The 24,758-nt window shown below is 38.5% G+C and overlaps 2 protein-coding genes across 5 annotated transcripts in view; both read right to left on the bottom strand.

The window, feature by feature from the left end:
* Positions 1 to 272: 272 nt before the first annotated feature.
* On the bottom strand, positions 273 to 8,858 carry AKAP5 (A-kinase anchoring protein 5). Its single transcript, XM_077122395.1, has 2 exons — positions 8,747 to 8,858; positions 273 to 6,117 (listed from the first exon to the last, which is right to left on the bottom strand). The coding sequence occupies exon 2, from the start codon at positions 5,885 to 5,887 to the stop codon at positions 4,580 to 4,582; it is 1,308 nt and encodes a 435-aa protein (XP_076978510.1). The 5' UTR covers positions 5,888 to 6,117; positions 8,747 to 8,858; the 3' UTR covers positions 273 to 4,579.
* A 5,997-nt stretch (positions 8,859 to 14,855) lies between these two features.
* MTHFD1 (methylenetetrahydrofolate dehydrogenase, cyclohydrolase and formyltetrahydrofolate synthetase 1) overlaps positions 14,856 to 24,758 on the bottom strand; it is a 79,633-nt gene continuing 69,730 nt past the window's right edge. For all 4 annotated transcript variants that reach the window (XR_013160146.1, XM_077122397.1, XM_077122396.1 and 1 more), the window contains 4 exons: positions 22,249 to 22,356; positions 21,490 to 21,642; positions 16,523 to 16,616; positions 14,856 to 15,110 (listed from right to left, as the gene is read on the bottom strand). Coding sequence is in view for 3 of the 4 variants with exons in the window: in XM_077122397.1 (XP_076978512.1) it covers positions 16,527 to 16,616; positions 21,490 to 21,642; positions 22,249 to 22,356 (351 nt within the window). In the remaining variant the exon portion in view is untranslated. The remainder of the gene's footprint in view (positions 15,111 to 16,522; positions 16,617 to 21,489; positions 21,643 to 22,248; positions 22,357 to 24,758) is intronic.

A 24,758-nucleotide genomic window follows, 5' to 3' on the forward strand; every position in this document is an offset into this window, starting at 1 on the left:
GGAAAACCACAAGGATTATTAACAAATCATAGGTTGATATAATGCAGGAAAGATAAGTACAGTAAAGATGGCACCAAAGTCAGAATTGTCCTTCAGATGTAATAAGTTCATATGAAAATGAATTCAAGGTCTAGATTTGTGTTTCTCTCTGCTGGAGGTGGACTCTTTTAGGAATGTCATTGTAAATTCTGCCCAGTGCCTGATGAACAGAGTAAAACTTTTGATAGTGCTAACTCAGTAGTTTCATCTGGGTGAGCTTTATAATTTTAGGAAATGAGCATAATATACCCACTTCTCTTGAGAAGTTTGGATAAATAATACAGCCTAAATAAAACATGAGCCAATATAACATTTATTCTGTATTAGTAATTGGTACATATATTAATTCAGCTTAAAACCTTTTTCTACAGAGTATTATTTCTTTAATATTAGCATCTGGTCCACAGTAATATAATACTACTTTTAATGAGAACTACAAAATGAAAGCTTTACTTTTGTAATAGCTCATCCACATAACATTTTTAAAGACAAGGAACTACTATAAATATGTATGCCGGCTTACTTCTGCACCTGTTCACAAATCAGGACGAATACACTCTTTTAACTGTTTAGAAACTGAATGCTTCCATTTTGTGGGTGTAGTCAGAGCACCACCTCCCCCACACCAGACAAAATTAATTGCTCTCTCCTCGTGCTCTGCTAACACTTCAGTGTCACTGATAGGGCATGATGCTGCTGCATTATCCTGCTTGCTGTTTGCCTCAGTCCATGTCTACCCTGTTGCTACCCCCTAGGATGAGCTCTTGGAAGGCAGAGAACTTGGTCCCATTATCAAACGTGTTTGGCTTGTGTTACTAATACATGTTTTTAATTCAAATTCAAGAAACACTAAATTTTATATAGCTTCCTTCTAATTAAATTTTTGTTATTAAATGAGGATCATTAAAAATTATCTTTTAAAATGTACCATAAAATATACTACTGATTAACATTTTGTATTCCATATAAGAAACTTCATGCTATACAATAAAACTTCGTAGGAATTTGAACCTAAAGAATCCCAAACCTTAAATGAGGATTTTTAAAAATGCAGAAATGGCAGGCAGAAAAGTCAAACCCTGATGTATTGTGTATCAGATGAAATTAGCAAGTTAACCTTACATATTGGAAGAAGGTTGACATTAAAAGGAGCTTTTCAAACAATGGAATTCAAAAGCCTAACAATTATTTTTACAATTCTACTGTAAACCCCTAAAAATTAATTTAACTATAAAAAAATAAGGCAACTCGAAGTTAGATAAAATTAATTTAGGACTGACTGCATACAGAAGATTTGACTGGTGACCTCTTGTAAGCCTATCTCCGAAAACCTTTAACAGGAAGGCTATGCACATATACTGGTGAAATAATCTCTTAAAAGTAATCAGAGATTTTCTAAGACTCCACTAAACAGTAGACTAATTAAGATTGTCACAGACTTGGTGCTGTCAAATAGATTAGTTTGAAAGAAAATTATGCAGACAGCTTTTCTGAAGAACTCCATTTGTGCTGCATGCTTATTATTCTTTGAGGTGGAAGAGGTGGCAGAGAACAAAATTTCTGTTTGAAAATTCTTTTGTTTTCTGCTACCTTAACTTAAATGTTACTGGGTACTATTTTTATATCCTGTGAAGTGCTTTGAAAAAAATGTTAAGTGAATAGCACTAGATAAAATAAAGGAGGAGGATTTTCATATTTGCTGGATTGTAAGAAGAAAGAGAAAGATAATATGCTGAAAAAATTCAGTAGCCAGTAAACCATCCAGCCTTAAAAATTCTGAGACCAAAGAGAAAATGAATCCTAGCTAATAAATGTTAATTAAAAGTAGCATTTATACTTTATACCACAACAAATTTAAATTAAAATTAATGTGATATTCTTAAATTCCTTTTCAAATGATCACTTTAATATCATCAAATGGATGTAAATCAAATGGATTGAATAAAAGTCTATTTATATTCATTTAATGTCTTCCTTAAAAGTTCAGATTGTTACAATAAATACCATTATAATTTTAAAAAATTCTTTATGAGAGATATCTATGCCATCTGATTCCTGTATATTTTTAAAACAACAAAACAATTTGGATCACCTTAGGAAAAAAATCACTGTAATAGGATTTGGCCATGTAGGAGATACAATCAGATTGAAACCAATTAATTTTGGATTCTTTTTTCAAACTGGAATCGTGCTTATGTAATTCACCAGATATTCTCAATAGGAAAAATTGAGGAGAAATCACTTATTTAACTAAACACCTCATCCTAAAAACAATCAATCATAATACATTCTAACAAAGAAAATATATCAAACCACAGTTAAGGTAGAAACCTAGAATGAGATAAAATGGTATTTTCTTACAAATTTCATTATACATATTTATCTGGTATCTGTTTATAAAAATCTTTAATAAATATGCCTAAATCTTCCAAAATATTTCCAAAAATTGGTAAGTGCTGTGTTTTTTGCTTGTTCATGAGACACTAACTTAACAAGGTAAGTATCTTGGCTTGCAGTAAATGAAGATAAGACTCTTCAAACATTGTAAAATGCACCAGCTTAATCAGATTTTAAAAATTGGTCACTTTAAAATAAGATATGGCATTTGCTGATTAGTTGCTGTCCAAATCCATTAGCACCACATATAGTAAAGAGAGTAATTTTAGAAAGGATGATGTAGCAGTCTTTTTTCTTCTAATGTTTAAAAATTGTACAATTAAAAGAAATTGATTCCTTGGGTCATGTGTTTTGAAAGACCCCCCCTTATTTTGCTAAATCGAAGGGCTTTGTGTTTTTAGTTTTTTGATTTTCCAAATTACATGCATGGAGATAAGCAAATTTGGAGAAAGATTTTTGCACTCCAACAAAGAATCTTGCTAATATCCATTATTTGGTTCTAACCCAAAGTGAGGATAGTTAATTCTGCTGGATGTCTCAATGTGTACTTAACATTCATAAACAAGATTCTAAACGACAAATTAGCACATACTTTCCACTGGTAATCTATAAATGATGCAAGAACTCACCCAGATCATTTAAAGTCATCTCATATACATTCCTTCCTCCAAGATGAAGCTATTTAACAAACACCTTACAAGTTGAGTAAAACTCTTCTTTACTTATCTACTTTCAAAGTGATAACACTGGCACTGTCAGGTTTGGGCAGTAGAGGTTACAATATAATAAAAACCCCAACCTGTCAGGCAGGGAAGTATGTTGTAGTATTATGGCCATTTCACACAAGTAAAGATTGAAATAAAATTACTTTTTAAAAAAAATGACAATCTTTGATGAGATCAGATGCTCCCCCTTCAATAACAACAAAAGTGCAAACAAGCCCTTTTCAGTTGTTATATTAAGTCCTTCCTCTTCTTCTTACTCTTTTCTTCTTTATAAAAGATCAGCTGGATTAAAACTCGTGATGAAAAAGTTAATTTTCAATATTCATGTAAAATTCTTTTTACTGGTCTCTCTCAAAACATAGATAGACAAAGCTAAAGAATACTGACATTTAAAATATAATGTGCTTTATGTACTTTAGTAGTACCTTTTCGCTTTCTATTCTACTGTGTACATGGCTCATTCTTGGTCACAAATGAATATTTTCACTGAACAATTATGATTCTTTAGGAATTTTGCTGCCAGTTTGGCTTTGAATTCATACTCCCCTCTTTGAGGAGAGGTTGATGGATACCGTCCTTAAAGAAGTAATCTTGCAATATGATTTGTCCGTTATCTGTGATAATTTGTCATTTGGAATGAAAAATAATATTCTCCTGTTTTTTTAGCACATGAGCCCCTGCAGAAAGGGAGATATACAGGTTTGCAGGGGCAGAAGAAAGATGGACAGGGAAAATGCACTCCCTGTTTCCATACCTTCCCACTTGGTAATTATTTGCCTGTGTGAAGGAAATCATGGGACTTGAACAAGACTAGAAAATCACTCATGTCTACTTCAATCACTCATGTCTAGTTGAAATAGGTATATTCTGCATACTCTCTGGTGAAAATGAGAAGATGCAATATTTTTTGAGGTAACTGCCTAGGAGGGTAACAACTATAAATTACATTCACAAAAAATAGTTCACCTTATTTGCCATTCTAAACAATATAGAAGAGCACTGTAAAAAAAAATCTTTTGAAAACTAAATGCAATGTTAACCAATACACCGGGTTGAACTATCAAAGGGAAAACAGAGTTTCAGACATTAGAGGACATGAAAGAGCTTTTTAAAGACCATACAGTGCTCAATAAATATATCTTCCTTCCCCAAAGCACTCCTTTCGCCACATGCTGCTTTAGCAGCTTCACGTCACTCTGAATATTACTCTGTCCTGACTTCTTCCAATTCAGAAGCATTGCATGTCATTGGTAGGGAGGCTTTATATACCAGATCTTTTCTTCAGCACTTCTGGGCTACAACTGTACCTTTAAATTCCATAGATTAATCTCTTATTTGTTACTGAATAAGAAATACCACAGATACATAAAGTAATTCATCATTAAGCTTTTTTCCTCCATGATCTGGAAATTAAGTCACTACAGGAGATTGTTTCTTTTATCGTCAGAGGCCATCTCATTAACCAGCTGTTCTACAGACAACTGGATAGCATTCTTGACAAGAGAAGAAGCTGTTTCTATTAAGAGAGTTTCGTATTGTTCTGAAGTTCTACTCCCAAAACCACTATCATTAGCAAAAACCCCTACCTGCTCATTTTCGATTGAAATTAAGAATTTTTTAGGTACATTTTTAGATTTCTTAATATCAAATTCACTGATTTCAGTGTCTGTAATAATGATAGCAATTGGCTCCATTCTTTTGCTGTCTTCTGATTTGGGTTTCTCCACATTGATCTCATTTTCTTTAAAATCCGATTCACCAGTACTCACATCAGTATCTTTTGGCTTATCCTCTTCGGCCACAATCTCTTTACTTTCATGGTCTTTCCAATTTTGTCCTCTCTCTTGGATATTGTTACCATTTTCTTCTACAATGTGTTGATCTGGAATTGCAGGTGAGGGAAGAACATCAGAAACCACTGCTAGCTGATGGTCTGTTTCTGAATTTTCAAGTGGGCTTGCTTGCTGGTGTTGAATACTTTGCTTTTCCTCAATCATCTCGTTTTCTTTTTCAAGGATGAGAGTTTCTGTTTGAATAGCAGAATGCCCAGTATGTAAACCAAGTTCTACTAAAACCACTTTCTCTCCAGGGGAAGATATATTATTACTCACATTTGATTCACTTATCTCATCACCACCTTTTTGTAAGACACATTCACTTAGGTCGCGGATTGACTTGGCTTTTGTTACCTGGACATTCAGTTGAGTCTGAGTTTTTGTATTCAAACTTTCAGCCTCTCCCTGTACTTTGATGCTGCAGTCTGAGTCTTCTACAATTTTGGAATGGTTACTTCTTTTCTCACCTCTTGAGAATTTTATGCAGGGAATGTGAAGTGTGGATTTAGCTTTTTTCTTGGAAAGATTAGTGTCCTCAGCCCTTATTTCAGGTTTTACTTTAGCCTCAAAGGGCTTTTTGTGCTTTGAAGAATCTGACCTTTTCCTCCGTGTTACAAGACGTTTGATGGAGGCCCAAGTTCCCCCAAGGGGCTCTGACTGATCAGAAGCTCTTGCTTCTGGGGGACACTTCCATGCCACCTCAGAACGTTCGGAGGCAGCTTTGGGCTTTAGTGCTTGGGCTGCTTTCTTTCTTCTCTTGAAGCAAAGCATTGATGTTTTTTCCTCTCGCCTCTCATCCTGAGGACTACCATTTCCTGATCTTTTCTCATCCTTGTTTTCTACTTGAATTTCAGAAAGTGTGGTCTCCATTTTTACATTACACTTTTTCATTCTCTAGAAAACTATATTTTCTCTTCCTCAGCAGGTTTTTATGACAAAAAAAAAGTGGACAAAACCATCACACTAACTAAAATTTCTTCCAGGTGTTTTCATTTGTTTTATTCCATAGGTGGTTTCTCTGGTATATAAATACTGCTTTCTCTATTGCTTGCAATTTCTCTCTTTAATTTCTTCATGAAAGCCCTTTACCGGATAAATTTTTGCTTTACTTAAAGATCAACCTGATGAGAGAAAAGAGAGTGGTATTTTATTTCAACCATCAGCCCCTTATCTTCTGTAGGGACTATTTCAGGTGAATGTATATGATTCTACTGGACATATTTCCCATATAACTCCCTGAAATGATTGGAGAAAGGAAATATAAAAAGATATAGAAAAAAGATAATGTGAATCTGTTTTGCTTTATTCCCCTTGTTAAAACTTTATTTCAGATTTCACTGCAAATCTGCTATCTTTTTTTCAAGCCTTAGTTGCACAGTCTTTATAAGTTATGACTTTAAATTACATGTTTTGCAAAAAAAAAAAGGTGATAAGCAAGCTAATGTAACTTTTATTACATACAATTAAGAATGTTGACATTTTGTAGTATCTTAGGGGACAGTTGGCCAGCTGAAAGCCAAAGGCTAAAGTCATAGTGCAAGTTGGGACTCTAAGACTGACTGACCAATGTTCTTTCCATTGTATCATAAGTCTTTTCTTCTAGAAGCATATGTTCTGCCAAGGAAATACTACTTCTTATGCATACTTTAAGGAAATTCAACATTACTGCCATTATCTACTCTCTCTTTTTTTTTTTTGCCATTCTCTGCTCTTAAATTCAGTTGTGTAATTTTGAAATTTTCATCTTAGTATCTGCCATTCATACTTTTCTACCATAGTGAACACATAGTTGAAGATCAGCAAAAGTTCACAATTATAATAGCTGCCATTTGTTGAGCAACTCTGTGATTAGACAGTGCTAAACTCTTTTACATACATCTCTAACCCTCATCACAATGTTGCAAAGTGAGTAGTTGGTGGTATCACCATCGACAGATGAAGAAATTGAGGCTTAGAGGTTAAAGAACTTGCCTAAGAGTATAAAACTAGTAGGTAACAGAGGTCATGTTCAAGCCAGGATTGCCTGCTTCTGAAGCCCGTGCTCTGAACCACTATGATAAACTGGGCTTAAGTTTCATGAGAAAATGAGTAATTTCAGACGCTAATCTGTGCTGGATAGAGCAGTCAAAATTTTATAATCCTCATTTAATTAACTACATTACAGCCCATCAATTCATAATTGAACCAAGACTAGGCTGAGTTCTTGCTATTTTAAAACCAAGCTTTGGAAATTCCTTATATTTTATTTTCTTGGTTCTGGAACTAAGTTAAAAAGCCAAATATAAATTGAAAGCCTATCCAATTGGCTTATTACTTATATGTAAATATAAAGCTGATTACTTATATGTAAATATAAAGGTAAAATCAATTCATGAAATGGTATAACGATACCAAAAATGGCGATATGAGGTAGGTGATCATCTAACAAAAATCATATGAACTTTAGTTATGAATGTCCTAAAATAAGGCAAGGAGCTCTTTCCTTGTTCTGTTTTTATGTAAATCTCTCACTGTTGAAGTTTTATTTGTGCAGCCCTTAATTCTATGAACTGGAGTAGGAACTGGAACCCTGAAAATCAGTTTATGATCAAAGTAAATAGTCTCTTAGTTTGGCTGTTGCATACTCCAAGCCTCTGACAAAAAGATGAAGTCATTCAACTTTGAACAATGATGGGACTAACCTCTGAACATTTTACAATGTTTGTCCTGATTAGTACTTCAATAAGCACTAGAACCTCAGCTGATTACAGTTTTATCTAATCACCTGTTGTGAGCTCTCAGCAACTGAGTGTTTTCATTAAGCAGAGGATTTATTACTCTTAGAAATATTGAAATTAATTCATGTCCAAAGACAATTTTGAGAAGCTTACTTGAATGTTTATCACAGCGAAGAAATAAAACAAGTACCCAAACAGAAAGCTAATGGAAATAAGGAAAAGAATGCAGTCTATAGACACGAAAATTCTGCAGAATGTTAGGCTGCTAATGATTTGCCCTTCACCTGCCTGCTTAGTTTTTGTTTTCTATTTATTTTGGTGGGTGGTGGGGTGGTGGTGGTGGTGCATGGTCCCGTAATCGAACCCGGGTCTCCCGCATAGAAGGCAGACAGCCAGTTTAGTTTTATGCCTCCGGTAATCTTAAAATTCTCTGTGGTCATTCCCTAATAGAATTGCAAATCTAACTGCCACAGAAAACACCGCCTTCCCTTTTCTCCTTGATCAGGAGCAAAGCGTGGAGGCAAAGAGCAATCCCTTCCTGAGGAAGGCACCGAATCTTTACTAGCTCCCTCCTGAAGGATGGACTCAAGCAATCGGGCTTGATGCTCCTTATGGCAGGAGAGACAGTGCAGGATAAAATACTCAAAAAGGAAAGTGCCGGGGGAGTGGAACAGATAACTCAGCTTTGAGCTACCTGCAAAATTATGATGACCAGGAATCCAAGACCACATTCGCCCCCCCCCCCCCCAAAAGGGGGGGGGGTCAAAGAAGTAAAAGGGCAATGGACATCCTATGCTTCTACCACCAGCGGTAACCCGAAGCGAGTAGGTGGGCAGAGCGGTCGCGGATCGCCCTGCCTGGAGATCCCGGCCGACAAACGACCTTCTTGATTCTTCCTCCCGGCCATTTAGGGGACCCAGGTTCGTGGTGTCCAGCGGGCAGCTCCCGCCCTCTCCACCACCCAGCTGGCAGCGGACTCCGACACCGCTCCGGACCCTCCTTCCTCTCGGCCTCCTCGCCTGCCTTCACTTACCGAGAGCAGCCAGCGCCTCTGGCCACCCTTGTTTCCGAGGTCGGGGGCGCTCCCAGGGCCGGGTGCCCAGATAGCCGGGAGCAGTTGTCGCGCCTGCGAGCGAGCAGTCCGCTGCAGAAGGACCGCAGCCGAGCGGCGCCCCCTCCCCAGCCGCGTGGGGGACGTGCAGCCGGCTGCGCCAATGCGCGCGAAGGGGGCGGGCGAGAGGCGGGGCCGGGGCCGGGGGTGGCCCTGTGGGTGGGAGCAATTTGGCGCAGGTGGGGGCAGGCGGAAAACCAGGGGCCCACATGCAAGCCGTTTGCCCTGCTGCGTGGGAGCAACCATCAGCACTCCCGGCTGCCGGAGCTCAGCAGGGCAAGGAGACCACTGAGAGAAACAGCGCGACAGCAGGCAGATGGAGATGGGACAATGGTCATGAGGCCCCTGTCTTCTGGGATGCAGAATTGCAAAAGGCAGTTTTAAATGATGGGCGGATATATCACAAATCTCCCCCACCCTACCCCACTCCACTCCACCTTGAATATTTACGGTATTAAAATGTAAAGTCAAGATTCAAAACTGTGCGAAGAGTGAGATCTCATTTATTTGGAGAGAAAATTACAAATAACAGTGGATACAGAAAGTGGGTTTGGGTGTAATCAAGTAACATGGTTCGTTATTAAACAAGTTCTGAGAGGCCCAAAGACACTTATTTCCCCATCTATGAGACAGGTACAGACGATGTGACTTGTGTGCCTAAGAACGATGCTTGTGGTCTCACAAGCATCTGATTCCATGCTGACAAGGTCAGAAAGGCACAAAAACACAGTCTGATCGATCTTTTAAATCTTATATACTTCCCAGAATTAGTTGAGGTAACTTCCAAATTACTCATGTTTCCCTTCAGGTCATCGCTAGGTACCTGCTCAATCTTTTCTCCTGTGGAAAGCCACAGTCCCGATCACGGCAGAGGGCACAGGCAACATCTACCTACCTGACCAACTGTCTGGTTTGTGAATTTTCTGACTTTTTACTTAAACAAGTTGTTAACCATAGTGAAAAGCCCACAGGTAATAATTTGTATATACAGAGCATTCACTTATACCCAATGAAAGATGTTGCTGTGAGAGTTTAGGGTGACCTGGTTTGGGTCTAATATTACAAGGGCATTCCTGGGGGCTGGAGCTACAGGCTCCTACTAAGATGCACCACGTTTGAGGACACTGTGTTCCAGGAAGGAAAATGCGCCTGCCACCTTCAAAGGACCCCTCCCAGTCACACCATCCAGATGAGTATCCTATTAGAATTAAGGACTACCGGTAAGCAGCTGCACTTATTTACTTTCTTCTATAGAATCACGATTTTTAGGACAGTAAATCTCAGTTATCCATTTTTGGATGTTTTTTCCAGGAATATATTTTACCCCTGTAAGAGTCTGTAGTCTCCATTGAGACTTGGTAAGGAAATAACTCTGAGGCACAAAAGCAAAGCTGAATCTAAGTTATGAAGATCTTAAATTTAAAGACAATAATTACAAAAGCTGTAAAGAATATCCATAAACATCCAGTTTAGTTGTATTTGCAAACACAAATCTGTGAGACTGTCCTTTGTATCTTCAGATGCTTGCCAATTTTGAACTTTAAACAAACCAAAAGAAATCCATGCCACCTATAACCAAATAAGATGCTATTATTATTCATTGGGAGCCAAAGTTTCTCAAATCTAGCATATCTAAGAGCTTGAAAGGGTTTCAGGAAAAAATAAGATGAGCTTATCTAGACGAGTACAGGGTAAGAATAGCTCTCATATTATGAAATAGTGGGAAATGACAGTCTTACAGGTTAAAACAATAAAGGCCACCTTAGTGACTTGTAGGTCTTATTCCACTTGATTTGCTTAAACAAAAAATTAGTGAAAAGGAACTGAAAGATAGTTTGAAGAGGCAAACTGATTTTTTAGTTGAAGGGCAAATTAAGACAGATTTCTTTAAGGTGTGTTATAAATAATTCATCTCCATCCTTCACCACAGACACATACACATACTCACACGTAGTACTATAAATAAAATACTGCACTTCAAACTGTGGTTTTTCTTTAGGATAAGACTAGAACCTGGGCGGGCCGCGGTGGCTCAGCGGGCAAAGTGCTTGCCTGCTATGCCGGAGGACCTCGGTTCGATTCCCGGCCCCAGCCCATGTAACAAAAAACGGAAAAACAAAATACAATAAAAACAAGAAAATGTTTAAAGATGTTTCCCTTTCTTCCTTCCTTCCTTCTAAAAAAAAAAAAAAAAAAAAAAAAAAAAAAAAAGACTAGAACCTGATGCCATATCTATGTTTTAAAAAACCTCATGCATGAAAGAAACCCATCATCCCTGAACTCTCTTAAATGGCAGAATATTTAAGATATTACCCATATCACTGTCTACTACTCCATTAGCAGCTTTTCATTATATAATGGGAAACAGGCTATAAATATCTCTCTCCAATTTGATGAGAAATTATCCTACCTACAGCTTGTTAATATCACCAGATGCAGTGTGCCAATAAAATAGCTTGCATATTTATCTGAACAATACACTACTGATCATATCATTTCTCCCCATCCTAATCCCTATCCACCCACTGCCTGAGCCTATAGCTGCCAAAAGTGATTTATAATTCCTTATTAATAACCCTTACATTTTAGAAAAGCTTCTGGATTTAAACCCTCTTCTCACATGCATCTTTAAATGAGACCATGGCTCTAGTCCTGCTGTGGTTTGATTTGTTCGTGGGCATCAGGGTTGCACCAGCCTACATGAGCTCAACAGTAATTCTGCTGCAATCTGCTTTACTTGACAGCACATAAATGCTGTTGTCTCTCTTTTGAATTAAGAGTGTGTATACATCTTCAATGCACAGCAACAGCTATCCAAACTACATCTCAAAGAACGTCCCATTTATTTACCAACAGGAGGAGGAAAGGTATTAGCGGCCCAGAAGGGTGACAATGGATGCACGAAGGCCAGTGATTTGGGACTCCTGGTCCCAAGGTAAAGGCGCTGGACCTTTTCTGGTGATCCAGACTGACAGGGTTACCCCTACATTCATGCCCCGGTAGACCTTTTTCTGTTTTCTGTTCTTTAAGCCCTCTTTTATTATGGAAATAGTATCTGTAAGCTTGTACTGTTGACACTTTTTTTTTTTTGGCTTTTATTAATAAGTTACTAGTTTACAGTTCTAAGGCCGAGAAAATGTCCTAATTAAAACAAGTCTATAGAAATGTCCAATCAAAGGCATCCAGGGAAAGATACCTTGGTTCAAGAAGGCCAATGAAGTTCAGGGTTTCTCTCTCAAGTGAGAAGGCACATGACGAACACAGTCAGGGTTCCTCTCTCAGCTGGAAGGGCACATGGCAAACACAACATCATCTGCTAGCTTTCTCTCCTGGCTTCCTGTTTCATGAAGCTCCTCAGGAGGCATTTTCCTTCTTTATCTCCAAAGGTTGCTGGCTGGTGGACTCTCTGCTTCTCGTGGCTATGCCATTCTGCTCTCTCAGACTCTTTCGCATTCTTCAAAATGCTTCCTCTTTTATAGGATTCCAGTAAACTAATCAAGACCTACCCAAATGGTAGGGTGGATTCATGGGTGGAATCCATGTCTCCACCTAATCTAGCTTAACAACGACTCTCGATTGAGTCACATCTCCAGGGAGATGATCTAATTGCAGTTTCAAATATACAGTACTGAATAGGGATTAGAAGAAACAGCTGCTTTTACAGAAAGGGATTAAGATTAAAACATGGCTTTTTAAGGATACATACATCCTTTCAAACCAGCACACTCATGAAAACTTACAACTTCTGTTTTAACCTCCCCATTGGGAGGTTTCAAGAAACCAGGGATAAAAAAGGGCAAAGAGTATCTATCACGGCAGGCAGTAGGGCAAGTGGGGGGTTCTAGATAAATACTAGAGATGGTGTTTACCTATCAACAATAGTCTCTCCTCCTCCTCAGGAAGAGAAAGTAGGTTTTATCCCATGTGACACCTCTTTCTTATCAGAGAAGATTGAGGAATCAATTCCCCAAAACCCATGCATTCAATATAGACTAACAGTCTCCCCTAATCTCTTTATTTCTTCCCTCTGCTTCTTCTACCTTCTATCATCCCTTCCTCCTAAAGAGATGTGAAATGGTCATAGCTTTCCACTTCTCACAAATGAGGCATCCATCTCTGTAGAACCTGGAAGGAGCTCTAGTCTAGGAAGGGCTCCGAAAGGCACTAGGATGGTAAAGAGCAGAGGCTTTGGAATCTGATAACTTGAAAACAAATCCTCATCTAGGCAGGCATTACAGTGCAATTTTGCAGTTCTACTTTCTGTAAAATAGGGATATAAACCTAATTTACAGATTTGTTCTGCTATAATTTACCTCTATGCACTTCCATTTTGAAGCTGGAGGCCACCCTTTAAGCAATCCCATTGCTAGGAATTTATCTTATTGACACTTCCACACAAGTTACAAAGATACATTTAGGAATATTCACTGCCACATTATTTGTAATAGTAAATAACATCAAACAATGTTAAGAGTGCATCAATAGAGGACTGTTTAAACACTATGCAGTCAAAACAACAAGGTGGTATCTAATTGCTGATACAGTAACATCTCCAAGGTAAACTGCCAAGCAGCAAAAGTAAGTTGTACTATTTGAATTTTTACTGAAGGCAAGTTTTACTTCTAGTTAGGAAAATCCTTGCCCCAGTAATGATGAAAAACAAATTCTGATTATTCTATTAGGATTTTGTTTATAATCTTTGGCTTATAAATTTTTATTCACCACCTCCCAATCCCTGCAATTATTCATTCCTACCAGTATGAAGGATTTAACCCCCTATAACTTTATGTGATACAAAGAGGGCTAAATCCTTTAAGATGAGGCATCTTAAACAGTTACCGTATCTGACAACAGACTGCATCTTTCATTTCTCTACAAACTCAGTCTCTGCAAATACCATTACAGGTAAGATCCTATAAGATACTTAAAAAGCTATCAAGCGTTCTAAGAAACGATCATGATGATGAATATACAACTATATGATGATATTGTTGAGTTACTGATTATATATCAAGAATGGAATGATCATATGGTAAGAATGGTTGTGTTTGTATGTTGTTATGTTTAATACATTTTTTTAAGTGAATAAAAAAAGCTATCAAACAATGAACTCTAATTTCTACACAAACAGGGCCTGGATGACATTTTGGAACAATCTCTGACAACATTATTGGGTGCTTACAACATGCCAGACACTGTGCAAAGAACTTACATGACTTGTTTGCTTAACTTCACCACCATCCTCATGAAGTGGGTACCACTAGTGCCCTTATTTCTGTGGTGAGGAAATGGAGGCAGAGAGACAGCTTGAGGCTAAAATTGGTAGAGCAGGGGCTCTGCACAAAACCCCTTTCTCATATGCCTTCCCATGCATTGCCACCATTCCCCTGGACTGTAATACCAACTGCATTACAACACTGATGTCAACCCGGGAATTTAAAGATAAAACCAAGGATACCAGAAAAACAGTGCTGTGTCAACACCAGTAATGTTTAGCATTGGCACCAGTTGGGATGTAGCATCCTCTGGAAGTTGCTAATGAAGGAGAATAAAGAGGAAAAAAAGCAAGAAAAAATGGGAAAGGAAGAATAGGGACAGAAGATAATGTACAAAGAGAGAAGGGAAAATATTCTATAGGGAGAGGTAGAGCACAGGAACATAGTAGAAGCTCAACAAATATGTGCTGAACTAAGAGTAGAAAGGGCTCCCTGAAAGTTAGGGGAGCTATGGGACTGTCCTTCTTAGGAACTTTAAACAAACGATACTTCCTAAGGGAAAAAAAATCACATAAAAAATATATTGTAAAAAGGCAAGTCCTCTTTCATACGTCCACCCCAATCCTCTCAGGAGGTCTGAATATGTGTCCTCCCGGAAACATGCAAGCACACACACATTTCCCCTTTAAAGGCAAACAATATTATATTGTATGTACTGTAACACCTACTCCCAGAGATCTGCTCGACAAATGTGCTCACACAGGATGGCCAAGACACTGCAGCATAGTCCAAAGAAGCTAAATTAAATACAGAGATAACAAAATCATCTTTTTATTCTATGGAATTTTTCTAAAGTAAACAGACATGCATGATTTTATGTTAATTTGTAGGTGACGATGAGAATTAAAAGCTTGGAGGAAGGTTTCTGGGGAAACCTCCACTGTTTACTTCAGCAGATGTTCAGAGGCAGTGGTTGACTTCTCTCACCTTCCCTGTTCTTCATTCATTCACAGTAGGCACAGAATAGACACTGGTCAAACTTTCAAAGTAGCTTCTTAAAGATGGACAATCTAGAAGGAAAAACAAACATGGAATAAATGTTTTTTCAAAGTGCTAAAACGTTTCCTCTTCCCTTCCACACTGCATTGTTATACTCTTACATTGTCAACCAACTCTTCTTGGGTCTGTCCATACACAGGTTTGAAAACTTGAAAATCATAGTTTTTACATTATGGTTACGTAAATTCTGCTCAAGACCAGGCCAATCAATAAGCTGGAATTACATTTATAATGGCACAAACTACCCACTCAAAGAGTGTTCCTCTGGCATTAAGCACACAAATTCTCTCTTTACCATCCTTATAGTTACTTAAAATGCTTACTAGTTTGCTTCCACCTGGACCTTTACTTCCTCAAACAATCCAAGAGCTTCTGTCCTGCATTATATTAATCTTCTTGATAGCCTTGTCTTTTCTGGCCCTTTTCTGGTCTTTTTCAAACCCTTCTTCCTCTTGGGGTCCAAACTGGATTTGTAGGTCTAGGTTAGCTACACAGTTGTCAGGACTCCCTTCATTACTGTCCAAATCGAGATTCAGTCTCCCCAAACTCATGCCTTCCTTCTTTCTTAGTTTAATTCCTCATTTTGCTGGAGTGCATTGCTAAACTATTTCGTAGGTAAAGATGTGAGGGTGGCAAGCCTTTGTGTACCTAAAAACATCTGAGTGCAAATACCAGGTTGACAGTCATCCTTCCCGGGAACTTGGAGGAAATCCCTCCATTATCTAAACACATCTTATTATTAATTAGAAAGGTGTTTGAGCTAACCTCATTTTTTTGTAGGCATGCCATTTGTCATCTCTGGAAAACATTTAGGCTTTTCTTGGATGTTTTTTGAAATTTCAACCAGATTTGTCTAGGGATGGATAATTTTTCACTTATTGTGATGGGCACCTGGGTACTTTTTGCCTAATCCTTGTGTTCCAAGAACCTACAGATTGGTCCTGTTTCTCTCTCTGTTCTACGTTTTGGGACATTTACTCAATTCTTGCCTTCTAGCTGTCTATTCAGAGTATATAGACCTTTAGCTGGTCCTGTCCTTCACTGTGCCTTCAACTCTGAACCCAGAGCCTCTTGGGGTTCCAGCAGAGACACTATCCCCCCCTAGAGTCCCCCAGAGTTAATCAGACAGCAACTTCTCCCCTACACCGTCAGCCTATGACAATCTGTGCTCCATTCTCCAAAAATATGTTGCAATAAGACGATTCGTTGGTTACTGTCAACTCTTATTACTGTCCCCTCTCTCTTGGGTTCCCTCCCCTACAATAGGTTTATTCCTTTTTTTGTACTTCCACTTTCATTTTGAGGATGTCTAGAAAAAAATGTTTTGAAAGCATCAGAACTTTACTTTTAATAGCTTTAGTTTGAGAAATTAAGCCCCATAATTCATAAAAAAGCTTCACGAGGAGAAAAGTAAAACTCTTACCTGTTTAAAACAGCCCATTCACCTGTTCAGTTTTAGGGTCCAAATCAATATCATAGAAACAAGGACGGGTAGGGAGTCCAGGCATTGTGCTCATCTAGGAGAGGTGAAATAGCATTACAAATGAACTTTAAGTGATCTTTTCTTCCATCTCCTCAGATAAAAAGCCCAAGTACAAGGATAGAACATCATTTTACAGCTGTCGGTAAAGGGAGCACTTTTCTCCTGTTACACATTAAAAAACCAAGTCACTCTTCGAGTAGAGGTATGAAGGAAACAGATCTGGATAGGACTAAGGTTTATCAGAATACAGGGTACAGGATGATACGGTCCAACTTCTGTGTGAGACCAAGGGGAGAGATGTTTATTCGATTTATATTTTGGGTAGTGCATTCCCTGATTTAATTTGTGTGGTCAGTTTAGTTGAACACCTTTAGTACAGAGAATCTTGAATAGGGTGTGAGATCTTGTTGGTTTGTCCAGGTTAGTATGATGTCCCAATAAATCCCAGAGTAGTTTAGGCAGTGAATAAAGAAGTATTTGCAAGGTCCCCTTGGGGGACTGGGGAAAAAGGAGGAAATATCTGACTTGCCCAATTCAATAATTTCTGATATTCTCACAAACAGTGGGGACAACCAAATCAACAGGCCAAGCCTTCGATCTTAAGGTTCACCCCTATGATATTTATTTCTCCAAAGGACAGCCTAAACCTACTCAAAATTAGGAATAAGAGTCACCCCCTGAGAACCTTTTTTGTTGCTCAGATGTGGCCTCTCTCTCTCTCAGCCAACCCAGCAGGTGAGTGCATTGCCCTCCCCAACTACATGGGACATGACTCCCAGGGGTGTAAATCTCCCTGGCAACATGGGGCAGAAATCCCAGGTTGAGCTGGGACCCAACATCAAGGGGATTGAGAAAGCCTTCTTGACCAAAAGGGGGAAGAGAGAAATGAGAGAAGGTTTCAGTGGCTGAGAGATTTCAAACAGTTAAGAGGTTCTCCTGGAGGTTATTCTTATACATGATACAGATATCCCTTTTTAGTTTATGGTGTATTGGAGTGGCTGGAGGGAAGTACCTGAAACTGTTAAACTGTGTTCCAGTAGCTTTGTTTCTTTTCTTTTTTTTAAATTTGTATTAACAAAATCAATGAACATACAATATGAATATTCTTAACATATGAACATTCCATACTTCGTATGCTCAGTGGCTCACAATATCATCACATAGTTGTACATTCATTACCATGATCATTTCTCAGAACATTTACATCACCCCAGAAAAAGAAAAACTCATACATATCAATACCCCTTAGCCCTCCCTCTCACTGACTAGTATTTCCTGCTACCCAATTTATTTTAACATTTGTTCTCCCTATTATTTATTTGTAATCCATATTTTTTACTCATCTGTCCATACCGTATATAGAAGGAGCATCAGAATAAGGTTTTCACAGTCACACAGTCACTTTGTGAAAGCTGTATCATTATACAATCATCTTAAGGAAGCATGGCTACTAGAACACAGCTCTATGGTTTCAGGCACTTCCCTCCAGCCTCTCTAATACACCTTAATCTATAAAGGGGTTATCTATATAACACGCAAGAATAATCTCAGGATAACCTCTCGACTCTATGTGAAACTCTCAGCCACAGACACTTTGTCTCATTCCTCTCTTACCCCTTTCAGTCAAGATGTTCTCAATCCCTTGATGCCGAATCTCAGCTCATTCTAGGATTTCTGTCCCACACTGCCAGGGAGGCCCACACCCCTGGGAGTCATGTCCCATGTAGAGAGGGGGACGGCATTGAGTTTGCTTGCCGTGTTGGCTGACAGATTGGCCCCAGGAGTCTTGCTTCTTGAAGACAATTGTATAAGGATATAACTTTTACAATGTGACTGTGGGATTGTGAAAATCTTGTGTCTGTTGCCCCTTTTATTCAGGATATGGACAGATGAGTAAAACAAAATATAGGTAAAGAATAAATAAATAAAAGGGGCACAAAGGGTAAAATAAATTGAGTAGCTGGAAATACTAGTGGTCAATGAGAGCTCAGGGGTATGGTATGTGTCAGTTTTTTCTTTTTATTTCTTTTTCCAGAATGATGCAAATGTTATGCAAAGTGATTATGGTGATAAATACACAACTATGTGATGATATTGTGAGCCTTTGATTATATACCATGTATGGAATGTATGTGTGTGAAGATTCGTCAATTAAAAAAAAAAAATCAAGTCACTGATCCTGATATGAACTCAAAGAGAAACCTGCAAGTCCTTCAGTAAAACCAAATGCCTGCCCTCACTAGGGTCTTCCATACTGACAGCTGCAGCAAGACAGAGCAGGAGGTGCTTCCACACTGGTCCTGCAAAAGGAGGTGGTGGGAGGCTGAGGCACCAGCCCCTCACCCCACAGCTTTCACGTCATGACACCAAAATGAGCTGCAGAATTTGTCTGCTTCCTAATTTTGTTTTAAAGAATGTTGTGTAAATGCCTGTGTCGTTTTTGCCTCTGTAACATAACATCAGGAATTAGTGTACTTTAACTTGAGTCAAGACACTTCTATACATAATCCAAATGGTTTTACAATCACTATTCTTACTAGTCTAATTTGTCATTCAAAAACTGACCTTGTAATGATTTTGAAATAAATATACACTTCTTTTCTTGATTTCAACAAGTATCTACTTAGATGGAAATCTGTCTGGCTCCTAAAAAGTGAAATAGAAACTCACTATATTTTTATCTGTAAAAATCTCTAGTATAATAAATACACATACAAGCTCCAAATCAAATTCAGATAGGAAAATTGTCTGGATGTCTAAACTTCTAATAAAACTGTCCTCTAAAAATGTTATAGAAAAGAACAGGTAATTTTCTGTAATAAAAAACACCCATGCTTTAGAAAACCTAATTCTAACGCCTGAGTATCAGTCAATATTACCCCAAAACATATTACTGGGATTGGAGGTCGGTCTCTACCATTGTACAGATAAAGAAGTGGTAGTGTGAACACAAGCAGTGGAAAGAAAAGGATTGGTCCCTAGACCTAGCAGAAAAGTCTGAAGATGCCATAATAAAGAAAAAGGGCACATACCCATCGGTGTAGCCATGCATGTATGTACAGACAGAAAACTCTTTAACGTAGTTCCCCAAATAGTGATTATATTTAGAAAGTAGGATCTTGGGTAATTTTTCCCAAAGAGGATATTTTTCCCTAAAGAATGATCATGTTGATATTCAGAGAAATTGCAAAAAATGAAAAAATTACATGCACATATACATATGAACCTAGACAGAAGACTCTGAGAAGCCACCACACTTTGAATTAATTAAATATAATACTTAAATCCTCTGAGCCCTGTTCAGGCTCCCTCAGTTAGTAGAAGGCATTAAGAACAGTGAGTGTAAAGTCATCTAGATTTTATGTGATAATGTCTTGGCCCAAGTTAAAGACAAAGGCCCCTGACATGAGATTCAGTCTAGATGAGAAATCGAGTCTCAGGCTGACCACTCTCAGATTTGCTTTCATCTTCAGTCACCCCCTGCATGCACACATCCAAAGCGCCAATACAGAGTGTAGCTACCATTCGGCTGGCAACTGCTGACAATTTGTCCAGAAAGAACAACATATATGTCTGCCTATTCAACGTGCTGAGTAAACAGTTTAACGTTACTACTAAGGGAATTTCTTAAACTCCGAAAGCCTGATGAACATCATTTTAAGGCCAAGCCTCTGGTCTCTAGAGTGGCTGAGGGAGGTCCTGGGGTGCAGGCCCATAAGCAGACCATACGAGCTCTTCATAACTGCCTCGTCAACTGTTCCGCGATGGTAGTGCCCTACCCTGACAGCCCCGGAGTCAAGCTCAGAGCTCTAATAGCTTGCTCTGGCCTAAATGGGCAGAGGTGAAATCTAGATTCGACTATGTAAGGCCACCTCCTACCACTTTCTTACTATACTGAAAGAATGTCATAGCTCTAGAAGGAGATTTATTGGTTTTTCATCGTGTGTTGGTTTGGTTTAATATTTTAATCCTATGTTGCATATATGCACAGATTCAGGATAACTGATGGACCTAAGTGGGAAATCTGGGCAAAGTGAACTCTGGCAATGTTAACTTTTGGGACAATGTTACTCCAAATTGTGATTATGTCTTAAAGCATCCTTCTACTTCCCTATTACCAACTCTTATCCCTTAATAACTCATAAATTCTATAAGATAAGAAAGCATTTGACAATGAATTTGTCTTGAAGTTTAAATAAGTCCTTTCACATTTACACAGTTCACTCACATTTAAAATGTTGGAATTCCTTACTCAATAACAAGACTTTCCTGATTTCAGGCACAGACTCTAGGCCCTTCATGGGAAGGGGTACAGCCTCTCTCCCTACCTCAGAGGGCCATAGGGAGCACCAAGTTAATCTGTGTAAGGCACTCAATAAAGGTCAGCTGTGATTATATAGCCACACCACCAGAGCCTATTAATTAGGCCCATTCTGGATTCAGTCAAGGTCATGATGTCCCTAGTAAAGAGGAATTTTTATTCATTAGAAGTAATCATGGCATCAAACTTAAATTGACACCAAAAGGGTTCACTGCAAGAGGATGAATCATAAGAGGTCTGACTCCAACTTTTTCCCCCAGCAATACACTCTGCTCATTTGGCATTTGCTTGATGGCTTCAGCAATAAATTTAAGAGTAGAAGTACAGGGGGTGCAAGGGTATTTCAGTGATAGAATTCTTGCCTGCCATGCAGGAGACCAGGTTTAATTCCTGGTCCATGCACTTCCCAAAACACCAAACAAATGAACAAACAACAAACACAAATTCCAAAAATGGTGCTGCTGTAACAGGATACTCACATGGGAAATTAATGAAATGTGACCCCACCATACAGCATACAAAAAAAAAAAAAAAAAACCAGGAGAGTACAGATGAGCAAGGTCCTCTCTCTAGCTGCAGCACTTACCGTTCCCACTAAGGGGTACAGAAAACCAGCCCCAACACTGGCACGGATGTCGCGGATGGGCAGGACAAAGCCTGTGGGGACACCCTTTTGCTCTGGGTTATGAGACAAGGACAGGTGTGTTTTGGCCATGCAGATGGGCAAACTCCCAAAGCCCTGGGCAAAGACAGAGAAGAAAGGCAAAAAAAAAAAAGAAAACTTGACAAATACAACTAAAAACATCTTGGCATCATGACTATATAGATTCTTCAATTTATTTGAAACACTAACTCTCTTTTATATCCATCTAAAAACTCACTGCCCTCCAGGTTAGTTATTATAGATCAAAAAAATTATCTCAGTTGTGTGGGGGAGATAAGGACTTATAATCATATTCCATATGCTAGTATTTTATTTTCATCTATATTATATAACTAATTGAAAATGATGGTTCGAAGTAGATGTAAGGATATAATTTAAGACAGAGCCTCAATATTTTAATAAGACATTCCATATTTCCTGAAGCTTTTTTTTTTACCTGCTCATCTACCATCTATGATAGGTACATTCTGGATTCTTCTTCAGGAAAGAATTTCAAAGCAGAAAAAGAACTTGGACAGGACCACCTAATCCAAACATAGCATCTTAGAAGAGAGAAGGCTGCCGCCCAGAGAATTAAATAAAGCAAGCAGTGAGTGTCTGGCAGGGCTGGGAGCAGAATGCAGGGATTCTGACTCTGAGGCTTGCTTCGTACAGAGTTAAAAGAGCCAACCAAACACCTGCCTGCTTTGTGTAGACTTCAGCTTTATGTTGAGCTTCGGGGAGCAATTCAATGTCGTCTGCCCCATAGATCTTCTGAGCGATGATCCTGATCTTGTCCTCGACAGGGAGCTAATGCACAGAAGAAAAGGGGGAAGATGACTGGACATATGAAGGATGCTTAACTGGAACAGGGCCCATTCCAGGCCAGCACCCTGAAAGGGCAAGAAGATGTTTTTATGTACAGATATACAAATGCTTTGAGATTTATTGAGGTAGAAATATTTTCTTATAATAACAAGCCCAGATTTTACAAGTGGAAAATGTCCCATAGGTGCAAAGTTACTATATCCATATATTTATCATTTGTTAAAAAAAAACAAAACCTTACTAGGTACATCAAAAACAACACTACTAACCACCCAAGAATAATCATTTCTTCAAAAATAAGAAATTGATGTTCTAATATTGGAGATAAGTCTCATATCAAACCAGACCTGGATACTGCTTATGAAAGGGACAGTATCTATCCATGCAACACCCTATTTGCACAGGAGAGGCAGATGCTATCTTTAACACAACATATTGAGGGTTAGTGGCTTGTTACTTAGACATCGTCATAAAAATAAAATCACCATGTGGTGGGTCCACGCAATGGAATATTTGGCCATAAGACAGAATGAAGTTCTGAGACATGCTGCAACATGGAAGAATTTTGAAAACATGCTCAGTGAAATATGTAAGACACATAAGGACAAATATTGTATGATGTCACTCAGATGTACAGAAATAGCAAATTCAGTTAGAAAGATGTAACCAGAGGCTGGGAAGAGGGGGAAAAGGAGGAGTGTGTGTTTGACGGATATGGAGTGTGTGTAAATAAAATGATAAAACAATAAAAAATAAAATAGCCCAGGTTTTAGAGAAAACACCCAGTGACATATGATCAACACATGTCGGAAGTGAAGTGAAAGGATGCTTTCCATGGCATCTGCAGCAAACAAAACTTTTCTTGCACTTGCAGCAGCAAAAGGCCAGTGGTCTAACCAGCAAGAGCCTCAGGCCCACAGGGCAAAACTTTCAGAGAAGTGGAACCCGGGTTCTTATACTGATGCAGTCTAGTTCAGGGCACTATGATTTAGAGAAAACGGCAGAGAGAGAGCCTGCCTAAAGAAAATGGGAAGGAAAGCTACCAAGGGGTAATTTGGATGAGCCAATTACTAAAATTAGGCAATATATCTGGTCCTATACTCCCCACCAACAGACAAAAAACAAAAATTGTTAGGTAATTTTTTAAAAAATTTTAACAGATTATGTTTTTTTTTAATAAGCAATAATCTATCTAAAATTTTTTTTTCTCTTTTGAACTACACAGTGACAATTTATGAATTAAGAATCAAGACCAGAAGCAGATGCTGAATAAGAAAAGGGGCAGCCTCCTGTTTGTCAACACAGAGAAAAGTTCCTGGTGGAAATGAATTGTAAGGTCTCATTACCACACTTCTTCCAGATCTCCTGAGAGCCTCTGAGGACTGCGGTTCCTGACCCAGGCAGTGTGGAGGGAGGGATTACAATGGGTATCTATACATGATCTGCATTTGTGTGCAAATTTGTATTTATAGAATTTTCTAAAAGAAGAAAAAGATTAGCTGGGTAGATTTGCAAAGCAGTCTACAAAAAAACTGTCAACAGAATGTTAACAGTATATGAGTTCTGCAAAGGCAAAGAGAATGTCAAAACTAAAAAATAATAGGGTTATTTCACTCAACGCAAGGTACATTCACTTATAGTTGCATGCTTCCCAACTTCATTCCTTCTTGCAACTCTCAAAATTCAACTGAATGTATACACCACAGTTGCTCCACCCATCCCTCTGTGTATCCTTAGGCAAGCTCCATTCATTGCAAATTGCAAATACTGCCACCATAAACGCCTGTGTGCAATTTCCTCCAAGAACAGACCTAATAATGGAGTTGCAGGATCACGTGGCCACCCTAGAGTTAGCCTCCTGTGGAACCAGCACATTGCCCACCAGACAGCTGCACCATTCTACCTCCCTACCGACACCGAAGGTACATCTCTCTCTCCACATTTTCTCTAGCACTTGTATCTTTCTGTTTATTTTTAAACAGTTTTATTCACATACCATAAAACCCATTCTAAGTAAACAATCAATGGTTCCTGATATAATCATATAGTTATGCATTCACTACCACAATCTATGTGAGGAAGGGATGTTTATTTGGTACAAAATTTTGTTTTTTGGTAGTGCATTATCTAATTTGACTTGTATGATCAGTTTATTTGAACACCATAATTACATGGAATCTTGAATAGGGGTGAAAGCTTGTTGGTTTATACAAGTAGTATGATGCCCCAACACATCCTAGAACAATCTGGGAAGAGGATAAAAAAGTATTTACCTTGGGGGACTGGAGAGACAGGAGAAAATGTGAAACTCTCCCATCTGGGGAATTCCTGATATTCTCATAAGCAGTGGGGACAGTCATTTCAATAGGCTGAACCCTTGATCT

This window comes from Tamandua tetradactyla, chromosome 12, assembly GCF_023851605.1.
Source record: "Tamandua tetradactyla isolate mTamTet1 chromosome 12, mTamTet1.pri, whole genome shotgun sequence".
Lineage (NCBI taxonomy): Eukaryota > Metazoa > Chordata > Mammalia > Pilosa > Myrmecophagidae > Tamandua > Tamandua tetradactyla.